This window comes from Arvicola amphibius, chromosome 9 (genome assembly GCF_903992535.2).
Source record: "Arvicola amphibius chromosome 9, mArvAmp1.2, whole genome shotgun sequence".
Taxonomy (NCBI): Eukaryota; Metazoa; Chordata; class Mammalia; order Rodentia; family Cricetidae; genus Arvicola; species Arvicola amphibius.
In genome coordinates, this window is record NC_052055.2 from 20,018,800 (window position 1) to 20,033,817 (window position 15,018).

At 44.1% G+C, this 15,018-nt stretch overlaps 2 protein-coding genes across 2 annotated transcripts in view; one reads left to right on the top strand and one right to left on the bottom strand.

Annotated features, from left to right (window-relative positions):
* The first annotated feature begins 1,207 nt into the window (after nt 1-1,207).
* Rnf139 (ring finger protein 139) lies at nt 1,208-14,173 on the top strand. The gene is made up of 2 exons (XM_038343282.2): nt 1,208-1,437; nt 12,180-14,173. Exons 1-2 carry the CDS (start codon nt 1,257-1,259, stop codon nt 14,000-14,002), a joined length of 2,004 nt encoding a protein of 667 aa, XP_038199210.1. The 5' UTR covers nt 1,208-1,256; the 3' UTR covers nt 14,003-14,173.
* A 712-nt stretch (nt 14,174-14,885) lies between these two features.
* Tatdn1 (TatD DNase domain containing 1) overlaps nt 14,886-15,018 on the bottom strand; it is a 33,174-nt gene continuing 33,041 nt past the window's right edge. Inside the window, exon 12 of the mRNA XM_038343286.1 lies at nt 14,886-14,988. Coding sequence (XP_038199214.1) covers nt 14,892-14,988 — 97 coding nt within the window. The 3' untranslated portion in view covers nt 14,886-14,891. The remainder of the gene's footprint in view (nt 14,989-15,018) is intronic.

The following is a 15,018-nucleotide window of genomic DNA, read 5'->3' on the forward strand; positions in this document are numbered from 1 at the left end:
CCGGAGCGGGGCGGGGCGGGGCGGGACGGGAGGGAGGGAGGTTCTACTCCTGGAGTCCAGCTGTAAACCAGAAGAACACACTTAGCCACTTTGCGCTGGGAGCGGAAGCCAACCACGCCCCTTGTTTGCTATTTTACATACCTTAAACAAAAACAGCTAAGTCTACCGCTCAGTTCTGACCTCACACTCTTCACTTGCGGGAGAAGGAACAGAGTGACGACAGCCGGGCCCCATACCAACTCCACTGATCAAGCAAGGAAGTGCCAGAAAAAAAAAAAAAAAAAAAGGTCTCATCTGTTCTGATTAAGGATTAAGCAGAAGCGCTTACCCCAAGGACGAGGGTAAATCGAAGAACCTAGAGAGGCCGAGGCCCTTGCTCTTAAGTTTTAGGCTCCTAAGCCGCTAATAAAATGTGCTCACGACTGTCCTCAGTTCTGTCCACACGGACAGGAAGGGAGATGTGTAAACACAGGGGAATGGTGTTTTTCTTGGTAGCGCCTACCACCCAAAGGCCAGTGCTAAGTCTGGCTGGGATGGTCCTGAGCTCGCGCAGGTATTTCCCCTGCCATCCTCAACCCCGGGCCCCTGGTGGGGAGAGGCTGGTTGGCAGGGCGTCGTCGTGCGCCTTTTCATCTCCCAAGCCGTGGGAAGCGAGTTCCTGGGCTACTCCATAAACATCTAATAACTACCGGTCCAGCACAGGAGCCCTCGCTAGGTGCACGGCCACGCCGAGCGACAGCCCCGACAACGCGAGCGCCACCGGGCGGCGCGGTCCGCCGAAGCCGGCGGGCACCATGGCAACGCACGAGGCTGGCCGCGCCGCGCCGTGCCGCGCGTGCTGACGCTGCGCGGCGCGCCCGATTGTGACGCAGGCCGGGTTCCGCGTTCTCGAGTGACCGCGGGCTCAGCCTCGGGGCCCTCGCAACGGCAGCAACGGCCGAGGCAGGCGGGGTCAAGATGGTGGCTCCGCTGGCGGGGGAGGCGCTGAAGGGAGGAGGAGCCAGACCCTAGCCGGCCGGAAACACCGACGCCCCGAGGCCTCCCGGGAGCCGCTGCCGCCGCCGTCCCCCCCCCCTCCCCCGGCTCCATCGAGGGACGCGAGCGAGCGTTCGAGCCGGCGGTGGGGCGGGCCGGGACCCAGGACAGGAGGCGGGCGGGGGCGGAGCCACTCTCCTCTGCGCCCGCCCCGGCCGCGGCCCCGGGCCTCCCCCGCGCCGCCCTGCCCGGCCCGCCCAGCCCCGGTGTGGCAGCGGCTCATGGCGGCGGTGGGGCCCCCGCAGCAGCAGGTGCGGATGGCCCAGCAGCAGGTCTGGGCGGCGCTCGAAGTGGCGCTCCGGGTGCCCTGCCTCTACATCATCGACGCCATCTTCAACTCCTACTACGATTCCAGCCAAAGCCGGTTGTGCATCGGGCTCCAGATCTTTCTCCGGCTCCTTGGTAAGGACAGCGGGGATAGCCCGCGGGGCCAGGGCGTGCCCTGCCCGGGTCGGACGGGGGCGGCAGGGCACCTGGTGGTACGCGGCTCGGGGAACCACACGGTTCGATTGCCCAGAAGGGCCTCTTGGCGGGGTGCGGCGACCCGAGACGCTCGTGCCAGCGTTGACAGCGGAGTGGTTGTGGCGCGTCAGTGTTCCATTGGCACTTGGAGGAGGTGAGGAGAAAGCAGGGCTGTGTGAGCATGCGGCTCTCGGCCTGCTGTTTCTCCTGGGGAATGACTGACTGCTGGCTTAGCGCGTCCTATGCGACAGCCCTGGAAAAACAACTGTCCCGGTCTCGCCGTGTGTGACCTTGGATTTGAGCCAAAGCTTGAGCCCGTCTGTCCTTTTCGCGAGGTAGAGTCTGTTGTCACTTCAGTGTCCTGGAGTCCACAGGCTCGCGAAGTGTTTGAGGTGAATGGACAGACAGGAGACGGGGTTGAATGTCAGACCTTGAAACCATTTCCAAAAGTCACCGCGAGGAAGGTTATACTTATAGGGAGCCCTAAAATCTTCCTATGAGTAAATAATAAGGTGTTGAGTGTGTGACTTTGACTTGCCCCCAGGGTGATGAGACACTTGCAAGAGACTTAGGAAAAATCAGTCTTCATATGGGTTAAGTACTAAGAGCATTTTGTATTTCACTTTCTATTTCCGCACTGCTCTAACAGGGTGAGAAACATTGTGTGTACAGGGATTTTTCTGATTACAGTTGTGACAGTTTGTTGGTGCGGTGACTGTGAAGGTGAGTTTGTTGGTGCGGTGACTGTGAAGGTGAGTTTGTTGGTGCGGTGACTGTGAAGGTGAGTTTGTTGGTGCGGTGACTGTTAAGTTCTCAGTGGGTTCTTGCGTTTGAAGTGTTGGGGAGGAACTGAAGTGAGGTCCTCCCCAAGACTGTCCGGAGTACAAGCATCTGTTGGCTATTCCCACAGAAAAGGGGTGGCAGAAAAGAGAGAATTTTGTTCTTAGTAACAGTGTTTACGTTTGTCTGCCAGCTCACTTTTGCAGAGCATTTTCCCAGGCGTTCCCTAATCTGTCAGTCACCCCTCAAAGATAGTGTTGTCCTCACTACAAGCGAAGAAATGAGGTTGGAGAAGTTAGGTGTTTGAGATTTGGTGCCCAGCTGGTAAGCGCTTGCCAGAGCCTCAGAAAGTCCTCTGACATCGGGTGGCGCGCATTTTCTCTAGAGCGGAGAGCAGGGTGCTGCCCTTCAGTGTTCATCTGCTCATTGGAAAGGGAGAGATGGAAGTGGTGGTGTGTGAGCACAGACTGTGAGCAGTCCTCCGCTTCCTCTGTGAAAGTTACTGGCACCATCCTCTGTGGTTTGTGAAATTAGTGCTGTTGGTGAGAGGAGTCTGCATATTCATTTCAGAGACAGGATAGCTGCCGCCTTGAAGGTCTTCGTGGCGTAATAACTGCAGGTTCTGGGAACTCTCTGGGGACCTGGTGATTTAATGCAGTGCCCTGTTGAGTACCCAACACTAGGTAGGTCCAAGGAAAGGCGGCTTCCTTGGTGAAGTCGTGTATAGTGAGGACGTTGAGCAAGCAGCTGTTCCCCTTGCCCAATCTGCACACCTACTTTTTATCTTCACGGAAGCTTTGTATTTGGGGATTTAAATAAGAGCCACTGGTCATCCATTTAACTGCCCTGTGCTTTGGTCTCGTTATCGTCACCTTTGGAAAGATGGACAATAATGTCTTGTCAATACAACACAGCTCTCACCTCAAATGGGGTAGGACGTAGCCGAGTTTGGAACCAAATATGAGTTGCTGTGGCCCAGGAACATTGATTGAGGTTATCCCAAATTCTGTGTTCCAGCGTGGTAACAGTTTGCTGAAGCTTTTATAACAAAACAAAGTGTCATAAATCACTTTAAAAAATTAGTGGAAACAGTAAGTAGTTGGGCCAAGCAAAGCCGAGACGACTCTGTCTGCTATAGGCCCAGGATATGGTTGTAGCAAATGAAGGCTGTGAGTTAAGATATTCTAGACAGTTTTTATCTTAGTCACTGGGTGCTAGCTAGGTCTCACTCTGACTTGGGCAAGGAGCGACTCTAAGGGCTAAAGATAGCCTAAGATAAACTGTAATTAGGCTCTGGACCTGCAGCATTCCAACTCTCCACAGGCAGTGAAGCTGCCATCACTCAGGCTTGCAGAAGGCTCGTTTTGAAGGTGCAGCTTCTTTTTGGGAACTTCTGTTCACAGTAGCTTCATCATGGAGTTAGGACAGTAAATGAGTTAGGATAATTAACCCTTTAAAACATCATTTGGCTGTTCATGTGTTAGCTGTTTGTATGATAATTTTTCAAAAAAATTAATGCTTCCATTAAGACTGTACTTTGTTACAGATACTTCATCCTTTTGAAATCACCAAATATTTATTTGAAAATTTTTATTCCAGAATATTGAGTCAGATTTTATGAGCAATTAAAAATTGACTTCAGAATTTGTCATCTAACTATTCCCTAAAGTATAGCAGAATAGTTGTGCTAATATTTTGTTTGTAAGAATAAAAAATGTGCTGGGTGGTGATGGCACACATCTTTAATCCCAGCACTCAGGAGCAGCGGCAGAGGCAGGTGGATCTCTGTGAGTTTGAGGCCAGCTTGCTCAACAGAGTGAGTCTCAGGACAGCCAAGGGCTACACAGAGAAACCCTGTCTCAAAAAACTAAAATAAATAAAACAGAAATGAAAAAGTGAGTTTTTGTGTTTGAAAATAAATGACCTTAAATAAAGTAGTGATGTGTATGTGTGTGCAAGGTCGGAGTGGACACGAGCTGCTCAGTAGTGCCCAGCACACCTTTTCCAAACGTTCCTAGCTGTATGTGCCAGTGTCTGCACGGTCACACCCTCTGGTTCAGCAACTGCACTTGCATTTGGTATCAAACCAATTTGAGATTTCAAAAGCTCAGAAAGCAAAGCCTTTCATTTTAGAGATACAAAGAAAACCTTAACAATAAGTACAATGTTTTGGAACATAAAACTATTTCTTAGGAAGTATTAGAATGTTAAATGAAACTCATTCCACAGCAACATGATGCTGAGCTAGCAAATTTAAATATACTAGGGAAGATGCAAGCATGAGAGCTTGTTCTAATGGTATTACTCATGCGGTGGTAACTCACTGAAGTGGCAAAGGATTTTCTAAACATAAAAGAAAAGTCAGAAATTACAAGGGACAATAAGTATGAGTGCTTAAAAATGAAAAACTTTTTTATTGCAAATCTTTTAAAATGACAGAGGATATCATGTATGGTAAGTTTTTTAGTAAAAAAAATATTCTTCCATAGTAAAGTGGGAACTTTACAATAAATAAATTTCAAGTGGCCAGTAAAGAAATAGTTTCTAGAGGCTAGAGAGATGGCTCAGAGGTTAAGTACACTGGCTTAACCAGAGGTCCTGAGTTCAATTCCCACACCCACCTGGTGACTTACAACCATCTATAAAAGGATCTGATGTCCTCTTCTGGCCTGTAGGTTTACATACAGAGCACTCATACATAAAATATAAATGAATAAATAGTTCCTAGTCTTACTTATAACAATAGAAATACAGTTTATCTGTTAGATTGGTGAAGAATTGAAGTATGACTTAAAAGTATTTGGCAGACATGTTTACCTATTTGAAATGGGTAAATTGATATAATTTGATAAGCCTCTGATACCAGTTGATATCGACTGATGAGGCAGGGTCTCATTAGCCTAGGCTGGCCGCCGATTGAAGATGACCTTGAGCTTTTGGTTTTCTTGCCTCTACTGATGAGATCACAAGCACGTCCCACACCGTTGCTCGCTTTACAAGATGCCAGGATTGAACCCAGGCTGCCAAGCGTGCGAGGTAGCAGGTGTTCTTGCCACCTGAGCTATGTCTCTATCCTTTGGGTGACATTTACCGTATCCCTTTGGACTCACAGCTCCAGTTGTACAGATTTGAGTTATACTACACTATGAGCAAGGACATTTATTACAGCATTACTGAAGGAAACAACGACAAACTTCAGACTTACTCTAAATGTGTATTAGTCAGCAATCTGTTCAGTGTAAAGAAAGAGATCATTGCTTCAGTAGAAAGACATATGATGTGAGAAAGCAAAATGAAGCAAAAGTGATTGTGACTGACAGAAGACTAGACCGAGATATCTCAGCGGTAGCTCTATTGACATTTTGGACAGAAAAAATATGGGGATGGGTCCTTATCCTCTACAGTGTGCAATCTTAGCATTCTTTGTCTTCTACCTGACCTTGGCTATCACAGCCAAATCTGTCCCTAGATTCTGCCAGATGCCCCCAAGGAGAGAGGAATCTAATCCTGGTTGAGAAATGAACAAATAGACTAGGAATATAAAGTACGTTGCTCAGAAACGGACAGCAGTATAATAGAAACTTGATGGGTTTTGGAGGTAGAATTGAATTGAAGTTCATGGAAGTAACTATGAAGTATTTAGTAATGATTTGCTTAATATGGAAAAGTTGATGGTTCTTTTTTCTTATCTGTGTGAATAGTCAATTTGTAAAAACTAAAAGATTCTAAAATGAATTTTTAAAATTAAAAACCTTTTATAATAAAGCAGCATCTAAAATATAAAGGACTGGATGGAGACCTGAGCATCACTTATGACCAACAAATATATATATATATATATATATATATATATATATATATATATATATATGTTCAGAATATTTTTAATTGCACACAAACAGGAAAAGCTCCTGGCACCATATTGTGTTAGTCTTTTTGCTGTGACAGATACTGAAGATGGACTCATAGGAAAGAGCGATTCTGACTCTAGGTTCAGAGGGCTCAGTTCCTGGATGCTTGAATTGACTTGGGGCCTGTGGTGAAGCAGAGCATATGACTAAAGGCCAGGACAGAGAGAGTTGCTTATCTTGTGGCAGACAGGAAGCACAGAGAGACAGGAAGGAGCCAAGATGAGCTATACCTTTAGAAGCATCCCTTCCAAGATCCGCCACCCCTACCCCACCCCTGCAAGGGACCTGCTGCCTCCATAGGCCCCATCCACTCCCTTCAGCTATGAATTCATCCTTGGATTAACTCATTGTTGGAATTAGAGCTCTCATGATGCAGTCTCCACTCTAACCACCTGCCAGGGACTGTCTTCAACCTAGCCCTTTGAGAGGACACTTGTCCAAACTAATAAACAGACAAAAGATAAAGTGGCAGTCACAGAAAAACCCTGAATAGTCAATTAAAATGGAAGATTTAATCAGTAGTGAGAAACCAATTTAAGTATAAGTTATTATTTGAGGGGATAATTACCCTGATTACAAATGGGTTCATTGTTCATAGGAACCCTTATCATAAGTACTAATATGTGTCAATTAAAAATAATATGGGGCCAGGTGGTGGTAGTGCACAGCTTTAATCCCAGCACTTGGGAAGCAGAGGCAGGTGGATCTCTGTGTGTTTGAGGCCAGCCTGGTCCATAGAGTGAGTTCTAGAACAGCCAGGAATACACAGAGAAACCCTGTCTCAAAAAAAAAAAAGAGGGGGGAATTGCTGGACACCTACCTCATGTTCATGAAATCAGTTCTAAATAAACTTTAATAATAAATATTAAATGTAGAACTTAGAGGAAATATCCTCAGAAATATAAAATATTGGTAGGTTCAGTATTAAACATCTAACCCTCGTATGTCTGTATGAGCACATGTTTAGACTTGTCGCGGTGTGTGAGGAGTTAAACTTGTCCTGCCTCTGTGGTGCCAGTGAGGCAGGGTGATGACAGAGGGACAAGAGGGCATTTTCCTTTCTTTTCCACATCCAGTCCAGAGCGCTTCCCCTCTGGTCAACAGAATGCATGTAGATTTTTCCCCACCAACAGCCAGTTTTGTGGTGAATTCTTCATGAGTACCACAGCTTGTCCTGCAATAGTTCAGTGCTGATAACTGATTTTCTAGGATGAGAGGTCCCTCAGTTGCACAAGTCCGCCCCTCACTTAAGTTGTGTGGCCTGTGCTTCTAACATATGCTATCTATCATCCAGGGTTTCCCTGGCCCACTCTTTATGTTCCCTTAATTGCTAGAATTAAGGCAGACAGAGTATGAGAAATGCCTATATTTGTCCATCTATTACAAAGGGCACGGGTGGAATAGGTAGATGTCCAGAACACGGGGAGGTGAGGAGGGGACGGGAGGGACTGTACAGAGCCTGTGCCCTGACAGGTTTCCAGCCTCAGGAACTTCAAGTTGAGTTATCTGGAGCCCTCAGAATTCAGTCTTGCTGGGATTTTTGTTGCTTCATTGTGTAGGCATGTCGGTTAAATCATCAGCCTGTGACTTAGGTATTCAGCTCTGTCCCTCTCCAGCTTCAGAAGTAGGGGTAGGTGTTGTAAGGAGGCCGCTTGTTAGCTCCCGGCTGCTCAGAAGAAACCCTATTATTTGCAATACTGTTTGGCCAATAGCTTAAGCGTATTTCTGGCTAACTCATATCTCAAATTAACCCATTTCTAGTAATCTGTGTATCACCACGAAGCTGAGGCTTACTGGGTAAAGTTCCGGCGTCTGTCTCAGGCGGGGCTACATGGCTTCTCTATGACTCTGCCTTTTTTCTTCCAGCATTCAGTTTAGTTTTCCCCGCCTAGCTCTACACTGCCCTATCCCAGGTCCAAAACAGCTGCTTTATTAACCAGTGGTATTCACAGCATACAGAGGGGAATCCCACATCAGGTAGGAATGGGACCAAAACCTTCTATAACAGTCAGTCTCCATCTTGAAAATATCCAAAAGTTCCAAACTGGCATTCACTGCATTCCTATACAAGATAGTATTAATCATGTGGATTCCACAGGTTTTAGAAGTTGAAAGTTTGGAACCTGGGTGAGGACCAGATATTTCATAGTATAGATGGTGAACACCTCTTCAGAGAAGGGTATTGAGGAGAACACCTTTGGTCCCAGCACTCTGGAAGCAGAGGCAGGCAGATCTCTGTGAGTTCAAGGACAGCTAGGGCTCTGTAGAGAGACTCTGTCTCCTAAAACCAAAGCCACCACCTCTTTAGGGTTTGGCTTTTTAAAATCAATGTTCCATATGTTACTAAACTCATAGATGTTAAAAATTTAATTTTATGAATAGAACAATCTATGATACCATTCTTGTTGTTTTACGTAAAATGAAAGAAAGTTTGATAATTTTTTTTTGTTTTAAGGTAGGCTCTCATGCAGCTTAGCATGGGCCTTCTGCCACAATTCCTCAGGGCTTGGATTAAAGGTAGGTGCCACAATGCCGAGTTTAGAAAAATGTTCTCTGTGGTATAATTTACTTGCCAAGTATGCTAATAGATTGCCATCACCACACACACTTTCTTCCTGGACTTGGTTATTGAGGACCCTGTTTGAAGCAGGAAGAAGTGTATTTGCTACTGCACTGCCTTGCTGTATTTCACACCCTCTAGTCTGCTTTCAAGGCACCCAGGCATCTGGAGAGGGGTAGATAGTAATTTATTTCCTGCTCAGTTGCAGCCAGGAGTTTGCAGAAGCGGGTTAGAATGAATTCACTGTAAAGGATTCGTCCTTTGGCAAGGCACACCCTTAGTCTCAGCACTTTAGAGACTGGGGTGGGAGGGCACAAGTTGAAGGCTAGTTTGGACTACATACATAGCAAGTCCCTGTCTCAGAAACACACAAAGAGCCCATGCTGTGCTGTGTGAAATGCATGCAGTTACCCCTCCTCTCCTGATTTTATTTCTTGGCTTTGGAAATCTAATTGGAAAAAGCCCTGAACTCTTTGGTGAATTCAGTTCAAATATTAATTCAAAGCACCTAATTGGATTTTTCTACCTTGAGAACTTTATAAACACACTAATTACTAGAGTCTAGGACTGAAATTCCCAAGTTGTGATATAATCGATTCTCTTTCTGCATCTCCAGGTGGTGTTTTAAAAGAAAGTGGGTCCCTTATGAGCCCTAATGAAGACTCCCCCTGGGCTTCCTTAGCCATTTTAAATGAACCCTAAGAAGGGACCTCATGTCTGAAACTGCAGTGTAAAGAAACCTTAACTGTGCTCCCCAAAGATCACCAAGAGAAACATTTACTTTGGAGACTTAGTATTTGGGGAGTTGGTATTTTTTCTGTAAAGTGAGTGTCGGTTCTCCCCATATAAAAAAAAATCTTGTCTGTAGACTTTGGGGAGGAATTATAACAAGTGTGTGCTACTTATGGAGTGCTTGTTAGTTACACACTGAAGGCGGCATTTTCCTCAGGGAAGAGTAGTAGCAAGCCTAGGGATGGTGGCATGTGCCTCCAATCCCAACATCTAGAAGGCTGATACAGGTACAGGTTTGAGGCCAGCCTTGAGTATATAGTGGGGAAGGGAGGGATCAGATTACTTGTTAGGCCATATCCAGACTTGGAGGTCATAATGGCACTACAGTTCTTGTCCTCTTCTACCATTTCCCAGTTTGTTAGACACATGTACCAATGGCACTTGCTTTGTACAGAAATTCCTAATAGCCAAGCCATTCCTCTATTTGTGTGTATAAATAAGATTCAGAGAAATTATTAGGTTTAAAGAAGGACTATAAGAGTTTAGCTAAGGTCATGAAGAGGTAGGGTGGGGGCTAATGTACTACTATGAACAGCAAGTTGACACCAAGCATTTTAGTACCTGTTTTACTTTCTCTCTTTAAGTGGCATAAAATAGAACTTAGGTTATTTTGATTTTGACTCAACTTAGAGAATCAGTTAGGCTTGGGATTTTCCATGTAGACAAAGGCAGCAGCAGATGGTCTCTTGCAGACTGAAGTCGTGTTGCTTCCGTTCTAGGAGAAAAGTTGCTGATGCTCCATACAGTCCCCATCTTCTGGGGGAACAGGCAGATCTTACTCAGATTTACATATTTTCAGGTGTGTGTGTGTGTGTGTGTGTGTGTGTGTGTGTTTTCACAAAGGACCTGACATTTAGGCACAGGATAATCCCTTAAAGGAACTAACCATCACCGCAGCCCTTTTTTATACGCATAGGCTGTGAAATGCAGCATTCTTCTTGATGGCACACTGGAGGGAAAGCTGCTGAGTGTTCTTGGCTTCTTAGCTTTGTCTGTCCCCTTCCCTAGGTTTCAGTTTTTCAGTCAGGCTCTATTTTTTTTTTTTTTTTTTTTTTGAGACAGGGTTTCTCTGCAGCTTTAGAGCCTGTCCTGGAACTAGCTCTTGTAGACCAGGCTGGTCTCGAACTCACAGAGATCCGCCTGCCTCTGCCTCCCGAGTGCTGGGATTAAAGGCGTGCACCACCACCGCCCGGCTAGTCAGGCTCTATTTTGTGGTCATCTTTAAGAGCATAATGCCTATGGTACTGAAACATTGTCCCAATAAACAAACCTTTCTTTTGTATAAGCATTGTGGGCTCCAATAACTGTGTAATAGGGTGATACCTACATGGATAATTACAAATTTCAGTATCAGGTAGTATATACACTAGGTATATGTCAAAAGTTCTGTGGGTATGCTGAGCAAACAGTAACTATCAAAAGATCTCTAGGGTAGGTAGGATTTGAAAAGTCAGAGATGAGATGTAGCTATATTCTAAAGTACAGATGTAATTATGGCAGAGGAAGGAGCAGTTGGCACAGTAGTGTGTGTTGGGAAGCAAAGTTTGAGGGTATGGAGCCCAGAGCATCAATAGTACCGTTATTGAAATTAAGTTCTGGAAAAGCAGGTGAGGTTAGCAGTTAAGAGTTTAGGAGAATTAGGTGAGCTGTTTTATTTCATTCCCCTACTTTAAACCTAGTCTAGTAATGTAGTTATGGTGCTTCCACGTAAAAATTAATCTCTTTAGGCAGTGTACAGTGATGGCACTTGATGTGGAACATCCGACCATTTATAGTAGTTAGACATGGAATAATGGGAGTCACGTTTAGAGCTGTCTTTTAAAACGTGGTTTGATTTTTCTGAGTGTTATTTTGCTATATGAAGTGATTCGGTAATTTGTAGGAAAGGGAACTTGGAAGAGCATTTCCAAAATGTGAAGAAAAGTCCTGGGGACCTAGTTTGGACCCCTAGAGAATACACGTCTGAGAAGCAAGAGCCTTTTGAGTTCAGTTGGAAAGGGAGGGAACTGAGTAGAAGCAGAACACTTCACCTGATTGCCTGAAGAACACTTTAGGAAAGAATTCTGAAACCAAGTAGGAACATTCCAGTCTTTCTAATTCTTAGTCGTCTTATTTTTGTGATATTACATTAAACTTTGTAATAATTATGAAATTATATAGGCAGTGTCATTTTGAGTTTTAAAACGTACCAAAAGGGGGCTGGAGAGATGGCTCAGTGGTTAAGAGCACTGACTGCTCTGCCAGAGGTTCTGAGTTCAATTCCCAGCAACTACATGGTGGCTCACAACCATCTATAATGAGACCTGGCATGGAGGGAATGCTGTACACATAATAAATAAGTTAAAAAAAATAAAACGTACCAAAAGGTACATATCATTACATATTTGTCTTGAAGATAATTTAGTAGTCGTGTGCCTGGGTATATACCATGACAAACAGAATTACTTTAGAAACCAGAAAATAAGGGCCGGGTTTTTTAAAATGATGTGTTTAGTTGGTTTGGCCTTTAGAACTCTTAAGTTGTCTTGAGTTGTCTTTAACAGTTATGAAAATATCATAATAAAGGAAGAAAGTTTAATTGCTAGTATGAAGACATGCCTCAGACGGTTTCCTCTGAGTAACGTTGTCTCTGTCTGTAGGTGTAATCGTGTCCAGCACTGTGCTGATCCTGTCACAGCGATCGCTCTTCAAGTTCTACACGTACAGCTCAGCCTTCCTCCTCGCTGCAACTTCAGTGTTGGTGAATTACTATGCTGCTCTGCACATTGACTTCTATGGTGCCTACAACACATCAGCTTTTGGCATTGAGCTGCTTCCCCGGAAAGGGCCCTCGCTGTGGATGGCGATCATCGTTCTGCAGCTGACCTTTGGAATTGGATACGTCACTCTGCTCCAGATTCAGTCCATCTATTCACAGTTAATTATTTTGAATATCTTGGTTCCTGTAATCGGCTTAATCACAGAGCTACCATTACACATCAGAGAGACTTTAGTTTTCACCTCTTCTTTGATTCTCGTAGTAAATACAGTGCTTGTCTTGGCAGTGAAACTCAAGTGGTTTTATTATTCCACACGGTATGTTTACCTGTTAGTGAGGCATATGTACCGAATTTATGGATTGCAGTTGTTGATGGAGGACACATGGAAGAGGATTCGTTTCCCAGATATACTCCGGGTCTTCTGGCTAACAAGAATTACAGCTCAGGCTGCAGTATTAATGTACATTTTAAGGATGGCAAATGAAACTGAGTCCTTCTTTATTTCTTGGGATGATTTCTGGGACCTCATTTGCAATCTAATAATTAGTGGGTGTGATTCTACACTAACTGTACTAGGCATGAGTGCTGTAATTTCTTCAATAGCCCATTATTTGGGCCTTGGAATCTTGGCCTTTATTGGATCAACTGAAGAAGACGACAGGCGGCTCGGCTTCGTTGCACCTGTCTTGTTTTTCATTTTGGCTCTTCAGACTGGGTTAAGTGGGCTGAGGCCTGAAGAGAGACTTATTCGCTTGAGTAGAAACATGTGCCTTTTATTAACTGCAGTCCTGCATTTCATCCATGGAATGACAGACCCCGTATTAATGTCTCTGAGTGCCTCCCACGTATCATCATTCCATAGACACTTTCCTGTGCTGTTCGTCTCTGCTTGCCTGTTTCTTCTTCCTGTTTTACTCAGTTATGTCCTCTGGCATCACTATGCACTGAACACATGGCTGTTTGCGGTCACAGCCTTCTGTGTGGAGCTCTGCTTGAAAGTGATAGTCTCTCTCACCGTTTATACGCTGTTCATGATTGATGGCTACTATAACGTCCTCTGGGAAAAGCTTGATGATTATGTCTACTTTGTTCGCTCGACAGGCAATATTATCGAATTTATATTTGGAGTGGTAATGTTTGGGAATGGGGCCTATACCATGATGTTTGAGTCAGGAAGTAAAATTCGGGCTTGTATGATGTGCCTACATGCATATTTTAACATCTACTTACAAGTAAAAAATGGCTGGAAGACATTCATGAATCGTAGAACTGCTGTTAAGAAAATCAATTCACTTCCTGAAATAAAAGGGAGCCACTTGCAAGAAATCGATGATGTATGTGCAATCTGCTATCATGAGTTTACAACATCCGCTCGAATCACACCATGTAATCATTACTTCCATGCACTGTGCCTTCGAAAATGGCTGTACATTCAAGATACTTGTCCAATGTGCCATCAAAAAGTGTACATCGAAGATGACATCAAGGACAATTCAAATATATCTAACAACAATGGATTTATTGCACCCAACGAAAATCAGAATCCAGAGGAAGCTTTAAGAGAAGATGCTGCTGGATCTGACCGAGACTTGAATGAGGATGACGGTACAGACTGCGACGATGATGTTCAGAGAGAAAGGGATGGAGGGACTCAGCGTACCGGCGCAGCAGCAGCAGCAGAATTTAATGATGACACTGATTAAAGTAGCATTTACTAATCATTGAGGTATTTGTTTAAAATTCAGTTCATCCAAAATGGAGTACTATGCTTCACGTCATTGTGTAACCAAGCACAAAAACAGTATCGCTGTTGAAACTGTGAATGATTTTCCGTTTACTGTGATGTGCTCCTGTAAATATACCTCTTTAATTACTTCTGGTCTCTTTGGTGACCTATTTAAATTTGTGTACATTATTGTACATAGAATAAAATGTTTTCACGTTTCTATGACAAAATCTGAACAAATAACTTCTTAATAGAGATTGTGATGATACGGTGCGTCAGCTGTGCCAAAGAGTCCTCCGTGAAGTTAGAACATATCTAACGCTGGACCCAGAGTCCTCCATGAAGTCAGAACATATCTAACGCTGGACCCTAGGTTTTTCTTTAAAATAAGGGGAAAATGAAAATTCAAAATAAAGGAACTTTAGTATAAAATTAAAGATGAGATAAAATGATTTGGATTAGAAAGGCTACTAATTTTTCTTCTTTAAATGAAGGAATAATAACCTGCAAGAAGCAACTGAGAAACTTGAAATCCGAGCTGTAATAGAGCTGGGTTCAAAAGTCATGAGTCAGGGACTGAAAATTGAGAAATAGGCTTGTTATCAAGTAAGCTTTGATATAAACCAGGATGTGCTGTGCAAGTTTTAGGTAAAAACATCACTGTCCTTTCAGACTTTTGGTGAAATTACACAATAAAATGGATATCATGGTTAACCAGGATATCAACAGCCTAGCGAGTACTGCTCTGACTGTGGGTCAGACTGAGGGTATAATGTACAGTGTTACTGCTTTAGAGATCTCCTTAATGACACTTAGTTTTACCATGAAATTCCACATCATAAAAAGAAAACACGTACAAATAAGCGTCAGGAAAAAAATACTTTAATGGTGTTGTTATATAGTGTGTTGGCTAATTCCAGTGGATCTTCTTCTCTTACTGCTGCCATTATCTCCAATATTTGGCTAAAACAAAACACAAAAGAATCAACTTTC

What these genes read in the sequence shown, in the direction of transcription:
- Rnf139 (XM_038343282.2), top strand. Translation starts at nt 1,257, where the DNA reads ATGGCGGCGGTGGGGCCCCCGCAGCAGCAGGTGCGGATGGCCCAGCAG. An exon ending in GATCTTTCTCCGGCTCCTTG is followed by an intron (nt 1,438 to 12,179) that starts GTAAGGACAGCG and finishes CTCTGTCTGTAG; the next exon opens with GTGTAATCGTGTCCAGCACT.